At 49.8% G+C, this 21,345-nt stretch overlaps 1 protein-coding gene across 2 annotated transcripts in view; it reads left to right on the top strand.

The window, feature by feature from the left end:
• LOC137357140 (cell division cycle and apoptosis regulator protein 1-like) overlaps positions 1 to 21,345 on the top strand; it is a 135,058-nt gene that overhangs the window by 50,476 nt on the left and 63,237 nt on the right. The window contains exons 4-9 of one of the 2 annotated variants that reach the window (XM_068023215.1): positions 8,320 to 8,429; positions 8,857 to 8,971; positions 10,383 to 10,518; positions 16,183 to 16,306; positions 19,092 to 19,232; positions 19,826 to 20,051. In XM_068023215.1, the coding sequence (XP_067879316.1) occupies positions 8,320 to 8,429; positions 8,857 to 8,971; positions 10,383 to 10,518; positions 16,183 to 16,306; positions 19,092 to 19,232; positions 19,826 to 20,051 (852 nt within the window). The remainder of the gene's footprint in view (positions 1 to 8,319; positions 8,430 to 8,856; positions 8,972 to 10,382; positions 10,519 to 16,182; positions 16,307 to 19,091; positions 19,233 to 19,825; positions 20,052 to 21,345) is intronic. The other variant, XM_068023216.1, reaches the window with a different exon arrangement.

Genomic DNA, 21,345 nt, shown 5'->3' with positions numbered 1-21,345 from the left:
GGGAACATGCCGGTCCTGGATTCTAATCAACTGACGTTTGAAAGACTCCCAGATCTCAGATGTTGATTTACCCTCAAACAGCCACCCCCAATCTAAATTCTTCAGTTCCTGCCCAATGTTGTTACAATTAGCTTTCCCCCAATTTAGCACTTTCAACCGAGGACTACTCTTATCCTTATCCACAAGTACCTTAAAACTTACGGAATTATGGTCACCGTTCCCGAAATGCTCCCCTACTGAAACTTCGATCACCTGGCCGGGCTCATTCCCCAATACCAGGTCAGTACCAGGCCCTTCCCTAGTTGGACTATCTAAATATTGTTTCAAGAAGCCCTCCTAGATGCTCCTTTTCTGCCCCATCCAAGCCCCGAGCACGAAGTGAGTCCCAGTCAATATCGGGGAAGTTAAAATCACCCAACACCACAACCCTGTTACCTTTACATCTTTCCAAAATCTGTCTACATATCTGCTCCTCTACCTCCCGCTGGCTGTTGGGAGGCCTGTAGTAAACCCCCAACATCGTGACTGCACCCTTCATATTCCTGAGCTCCCCCATATTGCCTGGCTGCATGACCCCTCTGAGGTGTCCTCCCGCAGTACAGCTGTGATGAACAAAGAACCAAGAAAATTACAGCACAGGAACAGGCCCTTCGGCCCTCCAAGCCTGCGCCGATCCAGATCCTCTATCTAAACATGTCGCCTATTTTCTAAGGGTCTGTATCTCTTTGCTTCCTGCCCATTCATGTATTTGTCTAGATACATCTTAAAAGACGCTATCGTGCCTGCGTCTACCACCTCCGCTGGCAACGCGTTCCAGGCACCCACCACCCTCTGCGTAAAGAACTTTTCACGCATATCCCCCCTAAACTTTTCCCCTCTCACTTTGAACTCGTGACCCCTAGTAATTGAATCCCCCACTCTGGGGGAAAAAGCTTCTTACTATCCACCCTGTCTATACCTCTCATGATTTTGTACACCTCAATCAGGTCCCCCCTCAACCTCCATCTTTCTAATGAAAATAATCCTAATCTACTCAACCTCTCTTCATAGCTAGCGCCCTCCATACCAGGCAACATCCTGGTGAAACTCCTCTGCACCCTCTCCAAAGCATCTACATCCTTTTGGTAATGTGGCGACCAGAACTGCACGCAGTATTCCAAATGTGGCCGAACCAAAGTCTGATACAACTGTAACATGACCTGCCAACCCCTGTATTCAATACCTTGTCCGATGAAGGAAAGCATGCCGTATGCCTTCTTGACCACTCTATTGACCTGCGTTGCCACCTTCAGGGAACAATGGACCTGAACACCCAAATCTCTCTGTGCATCAATTTTCCCCAGGACTTTTCCATTCACTGTTTAGTTCACTCTTGAATTGGATCTTCCAAAATGCATCACCTCGCATTTGCCCTGATTGAACTCCATCTGCCATTTCTCTGCCCAACTCTCCAATCTATCTATATTCTGCTGTATTCTCTGACAGTCCCCTTCACTATCTGCTACTCCACCAACCTTAGTGTCATCTGCAAACTTGCTAATCAGACCACCTATACTTTCCTCCAAATCATTTATGTATATCACAAACAACAGTGGTCCCAGCACGGATCCCTGTGGAACACCACTGGTCACACGTCTCCATTTTGAGAAACTCCCTTCCACTGCTACTCTCTGTCTCCTGTTGCCCAGCCAGTTCTTTATCCATCTAGCTAGTACACCTTGGACCCCATACGCCTTCACTTTCTCCATCAGCCTACCATGGGGAACCTTATCAAACACCTTACTGAAGTCCATGTATATGACATCTACAGCCCTTCCCTCATCAATCAACTTTGTCACTTCCTCAAAGAATTCTATTAAGTTGGTTAGACATGACCTTCCCTGCACAAAAACATATCACTGATAAGCCCATTTTCTTCCAAATGGGAATAGATCCTATCCCTCAGTATCTTCTCCAGCAGCTTCCCTACCACTGACGTCAGGCTCACCGGTCTATAATTACCTGGATTATCCCTGCTACCCTTCTTAAACAAGGGGATAACATTAGCAATTCTCCAGTCCTCCGGGACCTCACCCGTGTTTAAGGATGTTGCAAAGATCACTGTTAAGGCCCCAGCTATTTCCTCTCTCGCTTCCCTCAGTAACCTGGGATAGATCCCATCCGGACCTGGGGACTTGTCCACCTTAATGCCTTTTAGAATACCCAACACTTGCTCCCTCCTTATGCCGACTTGACCTCGAGTAATCAAACATCTGTCCCTAACCTCAACATCCGTCATGTCCCTCTCCTCGGTGAATACCGATGCAAAGTACTCGTTTAGAATCTCACCCATTTTCTCTGACTCCACGCATAGCTTTCCTCCTTTGTCCTTGAGTGGGCCAATCCTTTCTCTAGTTACCCTCTTGCTCCTTATATATGAATAAAAGGCTTTGGGATTTTCCTTAACCCTGTTTGCTAAAGATATTTCATGACCCCTTTTAGCCCTCTTAATTCCTCGTTTCAGATTGGTCCTACATTCCCGATATTCTTTCAAAGCTTCGTCTTTCTTCAGCCTCCTAGATCTTATGTATGCTTCCTTTTTCCTCTTAGCTAGTCTCACAATTTCACCTGTCATCCATGGTTCCCTAATCTTGCCATTTCTATCCCTCATTTTCACAGGAACATGTCTCTCCTGCACGCCAATCAACCTCTCTTTAAAAGCCTCCCACATATCAAATGTGGATTTACCTTCATTGGCTGCTCCCAATCTACATTCCCCAGCTCCTGCCGAATTTTGGTATAGTTGGCCTTCCCCCAATTTAGCACTCTTCCTTTAGGACCACTCTCATCTTTGTCCATGAGTATTCTAAAACTTACGGAATTGTGATCACTATTCCCAAAGTAGTCCCCTACTGAAACTTCAACCACCTGGCTGGGCTCATTCCCCAACACCAGGTCCAGTATGGCCCCTTCCCGAGTTGGATTACTTACATACTGCTCTAGAAAACCCTCCTGGATGCTCCTTACAAATTCTGCTCCATCTAGACCTCTGACACTAAGTGAATTCCAGTCAATGTTGGGAAAATTAAAATCTCCTATCACCACCGCCCTGTTGCTCCTACATCTTTCCATAATCTGTTTACATATTTGTACCTCTATCTCACGCTCGCTGTTGGGAGGCCTGGAGTACAGCCCCAACATTGTTACCGCACCCTTCCTATTTCTGAGTTCTGCCCAAATTGCCTCACTGCTGGAGTCCTCCATAGTGCCCTCCTTCAGCACAGCTGTGATATCCTCTTTGACCAGTAATGCAACTCCTCCACCCCTTTTACCTCCCTCTCTATCCCGCCTGAAGCATCGATATCCTGGGATATTTAGTTGCCAATCATGCCCTTCCCTCAACCAAGTCTCAGTAATAGCAATAACATCATACTCCCAGGTACTAATCCAAGCCCTAAGTTCATCTGCCTTACCTACTACACTTCTTGCATTAAAACAAATGCACCTCAGACCACCAGTCCCTTTGCGTTCATCATCTGCTCCCCGTCTACTCTTTCCCTTAGTCATGCTGACTTCATTATCTAGTTCTTTACAGGCTTTAGTTACAACCTCCTTACTGTCCACTGACCTCATTTGGTTCCCATCCCCCTGCCACATTAGTTTAAGCCCTCCCCAACAGCGTTAGCAAAAGCACCCCCAAGGACATTGGTTCCAGTCCGGCCCACGTGTAGACCGTCCAATTTGTAATAGTCCCACCTCCCCCAGAACCAGTCCCAATGTCCCAAAAATCTGAACCCCTCCCTCCTGCACCATCTCTCAAGCCACGCATTCATCCTGACTATTCTTTCATTTTTACTCTGACTATCATGTGACACTGGTAGCAATCCTGAGATTACTACCTCTGAGGTCCTACTTTTTAACTTGGCTCCTAACTCCCTAAATTCTGCTTGTAGGACCTCATCCCGTTTTCTACCTATATCATTGGTGCCTATGTGCACAACGACAACTGGTTGTTCACCCTCCCCTTTCAGAATGTTCTGCAGCCGATCCGAGACATCCCTGACCCGTGCACCTGGGAGGCAACATACCATTCGGGAGTCTCGTTTTCGACCACAGAACCGCCTATCTACTCCCCTTACAATCGAATCCCCGATGACTATAGCCCTTCCACTGTTTTTCCCGCCCTTCTGAACAGCAGAGCCAGCCACGGTGCCATGAACCTGGCTACTGCTGCCTTCCCCTGGTGAGCCATCTCCCCCAACAATATCCAAAACAGTATACCTGTTTTGGAGGGAGATGACCGCAGGGGACACCTGCGCTGCCTTCCTGCTCTTTCTCTGCCTTTTGGTCACCCATTTCCTTTCTCCCTCAGCAATCCTAATCTGCGGTGTGACCAATTCGCTAAACGTGCTATCCACTACCTCCTCAGCATCGCGGATGCTCCAAAGTGAGTCCATCCGCAGCTCCAGAGCCGTCATGCGGTCTAACAAGAGCTGCAGCTGGACACACTTCCAGCACGTGAAGGAGTCAGGGACATCAACCGTGTCCCTGAGCTCCCACATTGAGCAAGAGGAGCATAACACGGGTTTGAGATCTCTTGCCATTTTTAATCTTAAGCTTAACTTAGTCTTAACTTAGATAAATGAAAAAGGAATGACAAGTTTTCACCAATCACACGAAAAAAATAAATAAATAGAAAAAGCCTTACCTTATCTGCACACCACCGAGTCCTTTTTTTTTGGTTAGTGGAGGAGGGCGGGTGGGAGACACTACAGGTGTAGTGTCTCTGGTTCAGCCGCTGCCCAAATATATAGGACTTACTTACCCAGCTGCCACCTCGCTCTCCCTGTCACCGCTGCAAAAAGGATATTCTCCTTAACCAGTAAGGCAACTCCCCCACCTCTTTTACATACCCCACTATCCCACCTGAAGCATCTAAATCCCGGAACGTTTAGCTGCCAATCCTGTCCTTCCCTCAACCAAGTTTCTGTAATCGCAACAACATCATAGTTCCAAGTACTAATCCAAGCTCTAAGTTCATCTGCCTTACCTGTTATACTTCTCGCATTGAAACAAATGCACTTCAGACCACCAGTCCCGCTGTGCTTCGCAACATCTCCCTGCCTGCTCTTCCGCTTAGTCTTACTGGCCTTATTCACTCGTTCCCCCTCAGTTATTTTACCTGCTGACCTTCTGCTCTGGTTCCCACCCCCCTGCCACACTAGTTTAAACCTCCCAAGTGATGCTAGCAAACCTCGCAGCCAGGATATTTGTGCCCCTCCAGTTTAGATGCAACCTGTCCTCCTTGTACAGGTCCCATCTGTCCCGGAAGAGATCCCGATGATCCAGATATCTGAAACCCTCCCTTCTACACCAGCTGTTCAGCCACGTGTTTAGCTGCACTATCTTCTTATTTCTCGCCTCACTGGCAGGTGGCACAGGGAGTAATCCTGCGATTACCATCCTAGAGATTCTTACTACCTAGAGGAACTTACTACCTAACTCCCTGTACTCCCCCTGTAGGACCTCGACACTCTTTCTGCCTATGTCGTTCATACCAATGTGTACCACTACCTCTGGCTGTTCACCCTCCCCCTTCAGAATGCCCCCTGCCCGTTCAGAGACATCCTTGAACCTGGCACCAGGGAGGCAACATACCATCCTGGAGTCTCTTTCACATCCACAGAAGCGCCTGTCTGTGCCCCTGACGATAGAGTCCCCTATAACTATTGCTCTTCTGTGCTTTGTCCCTCCCTGCTGAACAACAGAGCCAGCCGTGGTGCCACTGCTGTTGTTTTCCCCTGAGAGGCCATTCCCCCCCAACAGTATCCAAAACGGTATACTTGTTAGAGAGGGGGATAGCCACAGGGGATTCCTGCACTGACTGCCTGCCCCTTCTGGCGGTCACCCATCTATCTGCTTGCACCTAAAACTCCTGTCTATGATGCTTTCCGCCACCTGCATGCTCCTCAATGCATCCAATTGTTGCTCCAACCGATCCATGCGGTCTGTGAGAAGCTGCAATTGGGTACACGTCCTGCAGATGTAGTTGTCCGGAACACTGGAAGCATCACGGACCTCCCACATCTCACAGGTGAAGCACTTCACCCCTCTAACTGACATTTCTCGCACTAATTAATAAATTAATTAAAAATAAATACTTAATTAAATCCTTACTAAATTAAGTTACAATTAACTAAATGGTGCCTCGCGCTAGATTTCTCCTATAAATATTAAATACTAAATACAGTAACCTCCTCCCTCCGGTTTAGTTACTCCTCTACTTATTAATGAATTAGTTAATTAGGGTTAATTGGTATATCAATGTTTTATTTTCAAATTCAGTGCAGATTCCCTACCAGCCAATCAGGTCACAGCTTTCCTGTGACCGCTATAGGACTGGTCCAGTTCAGTTTCTGGTCAATGGTAAGCCCAGGATGTTGATAGTGGGGGATTCAGGGATGATAATGTTGTTGAGTGTCAAGAGGACATGGTTAAATTCTCTCTTGTTGGAGATGGTCATTGCCTGGCACTTGTATGATGCAGATGTTAATTGCCCACTTATCAGCCCAAGCCTGAATGGTATCCAGGTCTCGCTGCATGTGGCACACTTGCTTCAGTATCTGAGGAGTTGCAAATGGTACTGAACGCTGTGCAGCCATCAGCGAGCACCCCCACTTGTGATTATATGATAGAAGGTCATTGATGAAGCAGCTGAAGATGGTTGGGCCTAGGACACTACCCTGAGGAACTCCTGCAGTGATGTCCTGGGGCTGAACTGATTGACCTCTAACAGCCACAGTCATCTTCCTTTGTGCTAGGTATGACTCCAGCCACTGGAGAGCTTTCCCCCTGATTCCCATTGATTACAATTTTGCGAGGGCTCATCGATACCACGCTCAGTCAGTTGCTGCCTTGATGTCAAGGGCAGTCACTCTCACCTCACCTCTGGAATTCAGCTCTTTTGTCCATGTTTGGACCAAGGCTGGAATGAGGTCAGGAGCTGAGTGGCCCTGGTGGAATCCAAACTGAGTATTGGTGAGCAGGTTATTGCTAAGCAAGTGCCGTTTGATAGCACTGTCGACGACACCTTCATCACTTTGCTGATGATCGAGAGTCGACTGATGGGGTTGTAATTGGCTGAGTTGGATGTCCTACTTTTTATGGACAGGGCATACCTGGACAATGTTCCACATTGTTGGGTAGATCCCAGTGTTGTAACTGTACTGGAACAGCTTGGCTAGTGGCACAGATAGTTCTGGAGCACAAGTCTTCAGTATGACTGCTGGCATGTTGGCAGGGCTCATAGCCTTTGCTGCATCCAGTGCCTTCAGCTGCCATTTCTTGATATCACGTGGATTGAACTGAATTGGCTGAAGACTGGCATCTCCAGTGTTGGGGACCTCAGTTGGTGGCTGAGATAGATCATCCATCTCTGGCTGAAGATAGTTTCAAATCTTTCAGCCTTGTGTCTTATAGAATAGAATCATAGAAAGTTTAAGGCACAGAAAGAGGCCACTTGGCCCATCTTGCACTGACATGCTTGAATTTTGACACGTTTTGTTTGATTATGATCCTGTGGAGCATCTTGGAATGTTTTATGACATTAAAGAACATCTTCAAGTGCTTCATAAGTCAATACATTACTTAAAATTGCAATCTCAGCTTTCACAATGTTGCATACCCTTTTCACACAGCAAGATCCCACAAACTACAAATTAGGTGATGAGTTAAGCTATTCTTAGGTGGTTTTATTTTAGGGATAAATATTCAGGAAGAACTCCCCTGATCTTCAGCTGGTGTTGTTGGATCTTTCAGACATACCTGAGAGGGCACATAGGGCTTCGGCTTCATATCTCTGCCGAACCACATAGATCTTGACTCACGGTACGCTTAATATAATGTTGAAACTTGAACTCGATTGTTCATCAGGTCGTTTACGAGCTGTTGCAGGTTTCTTGGGTCTGTCACCACTGTATACTTAACAACCATATGAAACATCAGCAGCTTAAGTTAGTTTGGAGTCTTGGTGGGTGAATATGTCTCTAGATTTTGTATCCTAGATTGATTATCAAGCTGGTAATTACAGATGCAGGCATATCAGATGAGGGCAGGATCAGACTGAGTTGGAATGCTCTTGTAGTCGAATATCTTGTCTGACACATGAATGGCAGGCTTCCGATGGAGGGTAAGCGTGGAATTGCGCCACACTGCTTGTGAGAGCAGGGTAGATGCTGGCATAGGAAAGGCTGTGGAGTGTACCTGTCCCGTTACAGGCGCTTGCTGGAGACTTGCTGTCCCTTCAAATAATAATGACACTGGTTCTGTTGCTATTGGCAGGGCCACCAGCAGGCGGGCCAGTCGCAGAAGCAGCGTGTGTTCACGGGAGTAGTCACAAGTCTTCACGACTACTTTGGGTTCATTGATGAGGAAGTGTTGTTCCACCTGAAGTAAGTGATGCGCAAACCATTAGAGAGTGTACTAACGGAAGGCTCCATTCAGGTTGCTGACAGAGCGCAGGATTCCTTTCATGACTCCCATTATTCCTGCTCTGTCAGGTACTGAGCCATTCAGATCCCAGTTGCTCCAAGCTTGATCACCAATCTGTGCAACAGTTGGCCCCAGTGCCTCTGGATTAAAGTGGAGAATATTTCCTCGAACACCCTGCTCCTGATTATTGGAACAGCAGGTCCAGTGACGTTTAACCTCAGGGGTGATCCTCACATGAGGAATAGCCACATTGGTGTGGAGCCAGAGGCCCTTAGGGCTGTATTCCCGGCAACATCCCAACCATCCCCCGACCACGGCAATGCGCTGGCTTAGCGCTTTCTTCAGCATGTGGGAAGGTTCTGATCTGTATGTGTCTTTGTATTGCAGTGTGGTGAAGGGACGGATGCCCCAGGTTGGGGAGCGAGTACTGGTGAAGGCTGTGTACAACCCCAGTCACTCAGTGAAGTGGAGTGCGCTCAAAGTCCAGGTGCAGCCCACGCAGGTACAGGCTTTAGTGTAGCTGCAAGGGAACCACATTAGTAAATGAAAGGCAGGCGAGCACAGGCTGACATTGTATTTTCTTTTCATGCTTCAGTTTCCCCATGTTGTGAGGTGGGCCGAGTGTCAGAAATCTGCTTTCTAGAGTGAGAGGCAGGACCGATCACCAAGATTTTTAACAACCCCACAACAGCCTTCTCTGACCCCCCCTCTCCCTGAGCCCCCCCCCGACCCTCCCCGAGCCCCACCTCCCTCTCAAGACCCCTTCTGCCCCTCTGAGCCACCTCCCCTTCTCCCTCTTAATGGCATCCCCCTTCCTCCCCCACCCCCATCCCTTTGACCATCTCAGTCCCTAACAGGAATTGACAGTATCTACATCCTGTATCTCAGCCTTGTTTTCAAATCCCTCCATGGCCTCACCCTCTCTATCTCTATAATCTCGTCCAGCCCAACAACCCACAGATATCTGTGCTCCTCTCATTCTGGCCTCTTGTGAATCTCTAATTTTCATCACTACGCCATTGTTGGCTGTGCCATCAGTTGCCTCGAACCCAAGTTCTGGAATAGCCTCCCTCCACCTCACTTTCCTCCTTTAAGGCACTGCTTAAAAGCTGCCTCTTTGACCTAACGTTTGGTCACCTGACCGACTATCTCATGTGCCTTGGTGTCATATTTTGTTTATGATGCTCCTGTGAAGTGCCTTGGGACTTTTTGTTGCATTTAAGGTGCTGTCTACATAAAAGTTGTTGTTGATGGGGGTTGTGATTTTGGGATTTATGTCATAGTAACCTTCGGTGCTGAGTCTGAGACTCACTGGTTTGGGAGATCAGCAAACAAAATCTCTTCGCATTCTGTTGGGCACTGATCAGCCGTGCTGCTCTATCGATCGTTTCTATTGTTGTGGTGTCATGACCGCAATGGTTGGAGGGGAGTTGCGGGCTGGCAGATTCTTTCTGGGGTTTGGGCATCGCTGGCTAGGCCAGCATTTATTGCCCGTCCCCATTTGCCCTTGCGAAAGTGACGGTGAGCTGCCTTCTTGAACTGCTGCAGTCCTTGGAGTGTCGTCTGAGACTTCGGGGGCTGCTCTCCCCTTTCACTGGGGGCCCGGGGGCTGGTCTCTCTTCTCGGCTGGAGGCCTGGGTCTTCTCACCATATTTAAATCTGTAGGAGAGCTCGAGTCTAGCCCACAGGAGACAGCAAGGTGGAATTTCCAAACACCTTGCTAAGTGAGGCAAGATTTAAACACTGTTTAAACTCTGGTTCTCCATCACTTCACCACTGTAGATGGCTGAGATTCCACAGCACTTGCAGTCCCGATGTATTGTCAAACCCTTCCATGAGCTTGCATTATACGTGTTAAGAGCTAGAAAAACCTTTGTCGTACTGACTGCTTTTGTTGTGATTATTTTTTGCAGAGCCCGTCGCACATGTTGCCTGGTCAGAAGCAAGGCATCCTGGGAGCAAAGCCCCAGCCACAACCCCTGCTGCAAGGTCCACGCATTCCCTCCTTGTTATCCTCGCAGCCACTGCTCTCCCAGCTCCCTCACAAACGTGAGTACGAGTCAGTTCGACACATGCTGGGGCACAGGAATGCGCTGGTTTCTCCACTGTAGTCAGGAATGCACTAAAACGCCTGCCCAGGTTTATGTATCGTAACTCCATTCCTATGTGATATCTCTTTCCCATCCAAGCCACCTACAGATGCCTGATCTTTCCTCTCAGACTCTCTCACAGGTGCTTGATGTGCATCAAGAGACATAGAAGTTCGAACACAGAAACAGGCCTTCAGCCAACCAGTTCATAAGATAACCTGAGAAACAGGAGCAGGAATAGACCATGCAGCCCGTCGCGCCTCTTCCACCATTCAATATGATCATGTAATCTTGAGTTTCGACTCCACTTTCCCGCCTGCTCCCCATATCCCTTGATTCCTTGAGAGACCAAAAATCTGTCTATCTCAGCCTTAAATATATTTAACAGTGCAGCATCTACAACCCTTTGGGGAGAATTCCAAAGATTCACAACCCTTTGAAGAAATTTCTCCACATCTGAATCTTAAGTGATTGTCCCTTTATCCTGAGACTGTGCACTGTGCCCCCATGTTGCAGATTCCCTGACCAGGGGAAACAACCTCTCAGTGTCGACCCAAAACTCTTCAGAATCTCGCATGTTTCAATGCAATCACTTCTCATTCTTCTAAACTCCAGAGAATATAGACGCAATTTACTCAGCCTCTCATCACAGGACAACCTCTCATCCCTCGAACCTATTTAGTGAACCTTAGCTGTACTGCCTCCAATGCAAGTATATCCTTTCTTAAATATGGAGAGCAAAACTGCACACAGTATTCAAGGTGTGGTCTCACTGAAGCCCCGAACAATTATAGCAAGATTTCTTTGTTCTTGTATTCCAATCCCCTTTCAGTGAAGGCCAACATGCCATTTACGTTCCTAATTGCATGCTAACTTTCTGTGTTCAATATCAGAGTACACCAACTCCTTCTGAACATGAATAATTTTAAGTTTCATCTCTTTTTAAAAATATTGTGCTTTTCTATTCTTAGGACCAGATTGAATCATTTCACACTTCCCACATTATACTCTATCTGCCAGCTTGTTGCCAACTCATTTAACCTGTCTCTGTCTGCCTCACAGCTTGCCCTTCCACCTATCTTTGTATCATCAGCAAACTTAGATATTATTCTTGGTCTCTTCATTTATTTCATTGATATAGTTTGTAAATAGCTGAGACCCCAGCACCGATCCTTGCAACACTCCACTATTGACAGCCTGCCAACTTGAAAATGCCCCGTTTATCCCTGCTGTTTGCATCCTGTCCTTTCACCAGTTCTCCATCCATGCTAATATATTACCCCGAGCTCCATGAGCCCTTATCTTGCCTGTTAACCTTTTGTGTGGTACATGTTTTGTGTGTTTTTGGAAATCCAGGTATATTACATCTGGTTCCTCTTTAGCGACCCTTCTAGTTAGATCCTCAAACAACTGTAATAAATTCGTCAAACACAATTTCCCTTTTGTAAGACCATGTTGTCTTTGTGTGATCTGCAATGAGCTCTTTATGTTGCCTGATGCAACATAAATGAGAAGCGTGGAGTCCTGTTGGTTGAAGATCTCCAACAGTTTTATGACAGCGAACTATTTATAACTGTACAGAGCAAACTATTTACAGAGCTTGTCTCTTGGTGTTACAGTTGCAGAGTGACTTTGGTTAGTAGTCACATGACTGCGTCCTGGTACTTAGCTCGTTAGCATACTCCGATCTTGAAGGGGCATCACTCTTAAAGGCAATCCTGCAACGTGATCAGACGATGATTTTCTAAGTGCATTCTTTCAACTTCCTTAATAGATTGCAGCACTTTTTCGACAACTGATGTCAGGCTAACAGGCCTGTAGTTCCTTGTTTTCTCTCTCCCTCCTTTCTTGAATAGCAGTGTTACATATGCTAGCTTCCAGTCTGCTGCGATTGTTCCAGAATCCAGGGAGTTTTGGAAAATCATAGCCAGAGCATCCACTATCTCTGCATCGATATCTTTTAGAACCCGAGGATGTAGGTTCTGATTTGTATCAGTGTTTATTTACCCTCCAGATGATTTAATCATCCCAATCACAGCCACAATGTTCCCTATACCTCAAAGCCTTTCCCTTCACCCACTTAGAACCATAGAAAGGTTACAGCACAGAAAGAGGCCATTCAACCCATTGTGTCTGCGCCTGCTGAAAAAACTCGTCGTCCATTCTAATCCCACCTTCCAGCACCTGGTCCGTCGCCTTGCATTTTACGGCACTTCAGGTGCAGGTCCAGGTTCCTTTTAAATGAGTTGAGGGTTTCTGCCTCCACCACCAATCAAAGCCGCGAATTCCAGACACTCACCACCCTCTGGGTGAAAAAGTTTTTCCTCATGTCCCCTCTAATCCTTCTATCATTTGCCTTAAATCTGTGCCCCTGGTAATTGACCTCTCGATAGGAGAAACAGATCCATCCTGTCTACTGTATCTCGGCCCCTCATAATTTTGTACACCTCAGTTAAGTCACCCTCTCAGTCTCCTCTGTTCTAAGGAAACAACCCTTCCGATCTAATTTTTCCTCATACTTGCAATTTTCAAGCCCTGGCAACGTTTTTGTAAATTTGCTCTGGACTCTCTCCAGAGCAATTTTGTCCTTCCTGTAATGTGGTGAGCAGAACTGTACGCAATACTCCAACTGTCCTAACCAGCATTTTATACAGTTCCAGCATTACATCCCTGCTTTTGTATTCTATACCTCAACCAATAAAGGAAAGCATTCCATATGCCGCCTTCACGTGATCTATGTGTCCTGTCACCTTCAGGGGCCTGTGGACATGCAGTCCAAGGTCTCTCACTTCCTCTATCCCTCTCAATATTCTTCCGTTGAGTATGTATTCCCTCGCTTTGTTTACCCTCCCAAATGCACTACCTCGCTTTTCTCCGGATTGAATTCCATTTGCCACTTTTCTGGACACTCAACCAAACCATTGATATTCTGCAATCTACAGCTGTCCTCTTCACTATCAAATACGTGGCCAATTTTTGTGTCATCTGCAAATTTCCCAATCATGCCTCCCACATTTAAGTCCAAATCATTAATATATACGGTGAACAGCAAGGGACCCAACGCTGAGCCCTGTGGAACACCACTGGAAACCGCTTTATATTTGCAAAAACATCCGTTGACCATTACCCTTTGTTTCCTGTCACTGAGCCAATTTTGCATCTGACTCACCACATTCCCCTGCATCCCATGGGCTTTTACATTTCTGACCGGTCTGCTATGTGGGACCTTGTCAAATGCCTTACTAAAATCCATGTAGACAATATCACTTCACTACCCTCATCAATCCTCCTCCTTACTTCCTCAAAAAATTCAATTAAGTTAGAAGACACGACCTTCCCTTAACAAATCCATGCTAACGATCCCTGATTAATCTGTGCCTTTCTAGGTGACAGTTTATCCTATCTCTCAGATTTGATTCTAATAACTTAACACCACCGAAGTCAGACTGGCTGGCCTATACTTATTTGGCCTATCCCTCGCACTCTTTTTAAACAACAGTACGATGTTTGCAGACCTCCAATCCTCTGGTACCTTGCCTTACATCTGCTATTTCCTCCCTGGCTTCCTATAACAACCTGGGATGCAATCCATCCGGCCCTGGCGATTTATCCACTTTCAAGGATGTCAGCCCCTTTGGTACTTCCTCTCGCATTATGCTTATCGTATCCAATATTTCACACTCCTCTTGAACTACGATGTCTACATCATCCCTCTCCATTGTGAAGATAGAGACAAAAAACTCATTAAGAACCCTGCCCACATCTTCTGCATCCACGCCGAAGTTGCTTTGTACATCTCTGACAGGCCCTACCCTTTCCTTAGTTATCTTCTTGCTCTTCATGTACTGATAAAATATCTTGGGTTTTCCTTGATTCTACCTGCCAATAATTTTTCATGTCCTCTCTTTGCTTTCCTAATTTCCTTTTTTACTTCACCCCTGCGCTTTCTATACTCCTCTAGGCTTTCTTGTTCTACTTTATCTCAGCCTGTATGCTTCTAGATTATCAGGGGCTCGAGATTTGGCAGTACCACCCTTTATCTTTATGGGGACATGGCTATATTGTGCCCTGTAGAATCTCGCTTTTGAATGCCTCCCACTGGTTTGCCACTGATTTTCCTTCCAGTAGCTGTTTCCAGTCCACTTTCGCCAGATCACCTCACAGTTTTGTAAAATTTGCCTTCCCCCAATTTAGAACTTTTGCTCATGTTCTATCTTTGTCCTTATCTGTAATAATGCTAAATCGAACTGCATTGTGGTCACGATCTCCAAAATGGTTACCCACTGCTACTTCATCCACTTGCCCAGCTTCATTTCCTGAGACTCAATCTGGAATTACGCCCCCTCTCGTTGGGCTTGTTCCGTGCTGGCTAAAAAAAGTTCTGTTGAATGCAGTTCAAGAATTTTGTACTCTCCGATCTCGTCTTGGATATAGACCAAGTTTCTGCCTCACGCACTAACCTGGGACTGAATCCCACAGCCTCACAACTCTCTGTGTCGTCAGAACTTCCCTGCCTTCAGTCCTGAATCTCCTGCATTTAGCCTTGTTTCACTTGCTCCTCATTCTGCACCCCATAACTACTGGCAACAGTTTACTTTTATCTTCCTTGTCTCATCCTTTCGTTTTAGACACTAATATTGTTCCATGATCAATGTTCTAATGGAAAAAGACACAATTTTTTCAACTTATTGTGTTTTCTCAGACCAGGCAGCATCTCTAAAGCCTGAATATCGGATGAAACACAATGCTTAAACTAAGATCCTAAAGCTCATTAGCTCTGTGATAAATCATAGATACCATTCACTTTTTCTTCCTGCCTTGTCGACCTGAGCTGCTGCCTTGAATGTTCTGTGCACTGGGCCCTGAAATAATTTTCAGGATTGTGGGTCGAGAAAGAAACTGTCAACAGTGAGGATTAAATTGGATTGGCAGGATAAGAACAGGGCGGGTAAATGTGATTCGAACTCTTTACTGGTGTGGAAGTTAAACACCAACATGGAGTAATTAGGCTGCCTGGCCTGTTTGCATTTTATGAAGTTTGTGTATTTCTGTGCATCAATCCCTCTGTCCTTTCAAACACTTAGCCACCTTCCATTCTGATTATGATGATAATTACTGCTGTTACATTGGAAATGAGAGCAAGAGTAGGCCATTTGGCCCCTCCAGCCTGCTCCGCCATTCATCCAGATTATGGCTGATCTACCTCAAAGCCTTTTTCCTCAACTCTCCCCATATCCCTTGATAGCGTTAATATCTAGAAATCTATCAACCTCTGTCTTGAACAGACTCAAAGACTGTGCTTCAAAAGCCCTCTGTGCTGGAGCATTCTAAAGATTCACCACCCTCTGATTGAAGAAATTCCTCATCTTTCCCTGATTTTTTTTTTTGTTGACTCGTTCCTGGATGTGCGATTCGCTGCATTTTTTGCCCATTCCGAGTTACCCTGGAGAAGGTAATGGTGAACCGCTGTAGTCCGTGTTCTGTGTATACACCCAGAGTGCTGTTAGGGAGGGAGTTGCAGGGTTTTGATCCGTTGATAATGAACAAACAGTGATATACTTGCAAGTCAGGTGTGTGGTAGTTGTGCTGTTTTAAGAACTTCTCTCACTCTTTTTACACCCAGCTGGTTTGCTGCAGCCTTTGGTTCACTTGGGCCCACATGCTCAGCTTGGCCGCAGGCTGGATTTGGGACTGCGGTCAATGGGCAGGAATGGAAGAATGGACATTGGTCGGAGAGGCGACAGGAGGTGGGAGCATCTGCATTCTGTATTGTGATCGCGTGTGTGGTGGTTTGAAAGGGGTTGCTGCTTAGGTAGGGTGTGATATTGGGGTTGACAGGGCTTGCCAACCTGTGCCAAGATCTAGCTGCCCGGATGGGCTGGGCAGTGTTGAGAAACCAATGAGTTGAGCTCCTACCAATTGATGTGAGTTGGCAATTGTGGTGCAGTTTGAGTATGGGTTGCTCGATGCTACATGGACGCTGGGGACATGCCATGAGTGAGTTTGGACTGTCAATCTTTGCTGACTATTGGACTGTGGAGGGCATCATAGCCGAGCCTGATTGTCTCCTCACTCACTTGCCATTATCAGTGACCATCACTGACCCCAGACCCAAACTGTCAGTGACCGTCCCTGAGCCCGTCCCCGAACTGTCAGTGACCGTCCCTGAGCCCGTCCCCGAACTGTCAGTGACCGTCCCTGAGCCCGTCCCCGAACTGTCAGTGACCGTCCCTGAGCCCGTCCCCGAACTGTCAGTGACCGTCCCTGAGCCCGTCCCCGAACTGTCAGTGACCGTCCCTGAGCCCGTCCCCGAACTGTCAGTGACCGTCCCTGAGCCCGTCCCCGAACTGTCAGTGACCGTCCCTGAGCCCGTCCCCGAACTGTCAGTGACCGTCCCTGAGCCCGTCCCCGAACTGTCAGTGACCGTCCCTGAGCCCGTCCCCGAACTGTCAGTGACCGTCCCTGAGCCCGTCCCCGAACTGTCAGTGACCGTCCCTGAGCCCGTCCCCGAACTGTCAGTGACCGTCCCTGAGCCCGTCCCCGAACTGTCAGTGACCGTCCCTGAGCCCGTCCCCGAACTGTCAGTGACCGTCCCTGAGCCCGTCCCCGAACTGTCAGTGACCGTCCCTGAGCCCGTCCCCGAACTGTCAGTGACCGTCCCTGAGCCCGTCCCCGAACTGTCAGTGACCGTCCCTGAGCCCGTCCCCGAACTGTCAGTGACCGTCCCTGAGCCCGTCCCCGAACTGTCAGTGACCGTCCCTGAGCCCGTCCCCGAACTGTCAGTGACCGTCCCTGAGCCCGTCCCCGAACTGTCAGTGACCGTCCCTGAGCCCGTCCCCGAACTGTCAGTGACCGTCCCTGAGCCCGTCCCCGAACTGTCAGTGACCGTCCCTGAGCCCGTCCCCGAACTGTCAGTGACCGTCCCTGAGCCCGTCCCCGAACTGTCAGTGACCGTCCCTGAGCCCGTCCCCGAACTGTCAGTGACCGTCCCTGAGCCCGTCCCCGAACTGTCAGTGACCGTCCCTGAGCCCGTCCCCGAACTGTCAGTGACCGTCCCTGAGCCCGTCCCCGAACTGTCAGTGACCGTCCCTGAGCCCGTCCCCGAACTGTCAGTGACCGTCCCTGAGCCCGTCCCCGAACTGTCAGTGACCGTCCCTGAGCCCGTCCCCGAACTGTCAGTGACCGTCCCTGAGCCCGTCCCCGAACTGTCAGTGACCGTCCCTGAGCCCGTCCCCGAACTGTCAGTGACCGTCCCTGAGCCCGTCCCCGAACTGTCAGTGACCGTCCCTGAGCCCGTCCCCGAACTGTCAGTGACCGTCCCTGAGCCCGTCCCCGAACTGTCAGTGACCGTCCCTGAGCCCGTCCCCGAACTGTCAGTGACCGTCCCTGAGCCCGTCCCCGAACTGTCAGTGACCGTCCCTGAGCCCGTCCCCGAACTGTCAGTGACCGTCCCTGAGCCCGTCCCCGAACTGTCAGTGACCGTCCCTGAGCCCGTCCCCGAACTGTCAGTGACCGTCCCTGAGCCCGTCCCCGAACTGTCAGTGACCGTCCCTGAGCCCGTCCCCGAACTGTCAGTGACCGTCCCTGAGCCCGTCCCCGAACTGTCAGTGACCGTCCCTGAGCCCGTCCCCGAACTGTCAGTGACCGTCCCTGAGCCCGTCCCCGAACTGTCAGTGACCGTCCCTGAGCCCGTCCCCGAACTGTCAGTGACCGTCCCTGAGCCCGTCCCCGAACTGTCAGTGACCGTCCCTGAGCCCGTCCCCGAACTGTCAGTGACCGTCCCTGAGCCCGTCCCCGAACTGTCAGTGACCGTCCCTGAGCCCGTCCCCGAACTGTCAGTGACCGTCCCTGAGCCCGTCCCCGAACTGTCAGTGACCGTCCCTGAGCCCGTCCCCGAACTGTCAGTGACCGTCCCTGAGCCCGTCCCCGAACTGTCAGTGACCGTCCCTGAGCCCGTCCCCGAACTGTCAGTGACCGTCCCTGAGCCCGTCCCCGAACTGTCAGTGACCGTCCCTGAGCCCGTCCCCGAACTGTCAGTGACCGTCCCTGAGCCCGTCCCCGAACTGTCAGTGACCGTCCCTGAGCCCGTCCCCGAACTGTCAGTGACCGTCCCTGAGCCCGTCCCCGAACTGTCAGTGACCGTCCCCGAGCCCGTCCCCGAACTGTCAGTGACCGTCCCCGAGCCCGTCCCCGAACTGTCAGTGACCGTCCCCGAGCCCGTCCCCGAACTGTCAGTGACCGTCCCCGAGCCCGTCCCCGAACTGTCAGTGACCGTCCCCGAGCCCGTCCCCGAACTGTCAGTGACCGTCCCCGAGCCTGTGGGGAGTCTCGGTGTGCGAGCGTGAGCTCACTGTGTTGGAACTGCAACTCATAAAAAGGTACACATGTGGAGGCTTATTCTTCGGGGTCTGAAACTTATCAGTGTTCTTTAAAATTGGATGTCATGAACTTGAGCTCATTTTTGAATTTCTGTGTTGGAAAAAGGATTGTACATCTGCCTGTGTTGTCTCATTTCTGTTTTTCATTAAATAGGGACAATTACAAACGTATGGGCGGTCAGGGCAGCTCCCAGAAACGGTACCAGGATATGGCATCAGGTGAAGGACCAGCAAAAAAGGCACGCCATTACATCCCCTCATACAGCGTGCAGTATGCCCGCTTCTCCCTGGACAGGTACTGTTCCTTCTAATGCCCATGTGCTTGTAGAATCTGTTTGGCCGATTGGAGACTGCACCTGGCCACAGCTTGCGTTGGCCAGCTTCCCGCCCGATACAGCTGCAACACAGGGAATTTTCACACCACAGGTACACACTTGTGCCGGAATGGCTGCTCTTGGTCGAACAGTGAGTGTTGCCAGGCTCCTTCCTCACTGCGGGCGTCACTGTAGAGTAATGCCACGTCCCTGCATGCTTTCCACGGCTCGGTGTCTGTCATTCTCCAGAGTCTGGTGGGTCAGTGATTCCCCACAGGAAAAGGGGAGGTGGGTCAGTCTGTGATTCCCCACAGGGTGATGGGACGAGGGTCAGTGTGGGAACAGAGCACAGGCTGAGGGTTGGAGCTGAAAGCTGGTCAGGTGACTTAACAGTGAATTGAGTGCTGTTGCCAGGCTCAACTAGAGAGTTATGTCCAGGACCTGCTCTCTGATTCCAATGTGGAGTATTATTTGCAGAATCGAGCTCTTCAGAGCTCTTGGCACTGGGTTTAATGCATCACATGGTCTGATCCCTGCAAGTGCTTGTTAATGCAGCATTTCCTTTGTTCTCCAGCTCTGCCTGTGATTCGATCGAGGTTCAGCGCCGCTACCCCTGCCTGCACATCCCAGATAGGTTCTTTGACTCAAGGCTGTGCTGGGTGAATACATTCCCATTGGCCGAACCTTTACAGTTAGGCCAGAAGTGTGTTTTCCATGTGATGAATGAGGGATCTGACCTGACTGAGGGGCAGGAGAGTCAACAGGAACCAGCTGATGCAGATTCCACCTACAGTGCTAAGGTGAGCTGAGCATCTTGTGGCCATGAGTCTCAGTGGGATGGAAACAGAAGAGTGAGCATACACAGACCCCTGCACTCATGCTTCAAAACTGTCTTCATTCGGTCAAATGTGTCTCCAGTTTGAATGTTGCTCAGCGTAGGTAGTAACACGTTGAAAAGCGCACAGACAGTGCAGTTCTGATGAAAGATCACGAACCAGATTTGTTAATTCTGCTACTCTCTCCACAGATGCTGCCTGACCTGCTGAGTATTTCCAGCATTTCCTCTTTTCAGTGCAGGATCCCTGTCCCCACACTCACTCTGGCTCACACAAAGTGCAGGCCCCAAGTCCACTATCAGTCTCCCTCTCTCTTGCCCCCTCTCTCTCTTGCCCCCTCTCTCTCTTGCCCCCTCTCTCTCTCGCCCCCTCTCTCTCTCGCCCCCTCTCTCTCTCGCCCCCTCTCTCTCTCGCCCCCCCTCTCTCTCTCGCCCCCTCTCTCTCTCTCGCCCCCTCTCTCTCTCTCGCCCCCCCTCTCTCTCTCGCCCCCCCACTCTCTCTCGCCCCCCCTCTCTCTCTCGCCCCCTCTCTCTCTCTCGCCCCCTCTCTCTCTCTCGCCCCCTCTCTCTCTCTCGCCCCCCCTCTCTCTCTCGCCCCCCCTCTCTCTCTCGCCCCCCCTCTCTCTCTCGCCCCCCCTCTCTCTCTCGCCCCCCTCTCTCTCTCCGCCCCCCCTCTCTCTCTCGCCCCCCCTCTCTCTCTCGCCCCCCCTCTCTCTCTCGCCCCCTCTCTCTCTCTCGCCCCCTCTCTCTCTCTCGCCCCCTCTCTCTCTCTCGCCCCCTCTCTCTCTCTCGCCCCCTCTCTCTCTCTCGCCCCCTCTCTCTCTCTCGCCCCCTCTCTCTCTCTCGCCCCCTCTCTCTCTCTCGCCCCCTCTCTCTCTCTCGCCCCCTCTCTCTCTCTCGCCCCCTCTCTCTCTCTCGCCCCCTCTCTCTCTCTCGCCCCCTCTCTCTCTCTCGCCCCCTCTCTCTCTCTCGCCCCCTCTCTCTCTCTCGCCCCCTCTCTCTCTCTCGCCCCCTCTCTCTCTCTCGCCCCCTCTCTCTCTCTCGCCCCCTCTCTCTCTCTCGCCCCCTCTCTCTCTCTCGCCCCCTCTCTCTCTCTCGCCCCCTCTCTCTCTCTCGCCCCCTCTCTCTCTCTCGCCCCCTCTCTCTCTCTCGCCCCCTCTCTCTCTCTCGCCCCCCCTCTCTCTCTCGCCCCCCCTCTCTCTCTCGCCCCCCCTCTCTCTCTCGCCCCCCCTCTCTCTCTCGCCCCCCCTCTCTCTCTC

This window comes from Heterodontus francisci, chromosome 47 (assembly GCF_036365525.1).
Source record: "Heterodontus francisci isolate sHetFra1 chromosome 47, sHetFra1.hap1, whole genome shotgun sequence".
Taxonomy (NCBI): domain Eukaryota; kingdom Metazoa; phylum Chordata; class Chondrichthyes; order Heterodontiformes; family Heterodontidae; genus Heterodontus; species Heterodontus francisci.
Note: the sequence above shows the minus strand (reverse complement) of the source record. Positions and strands in the feature narration are given on the sequence as shown.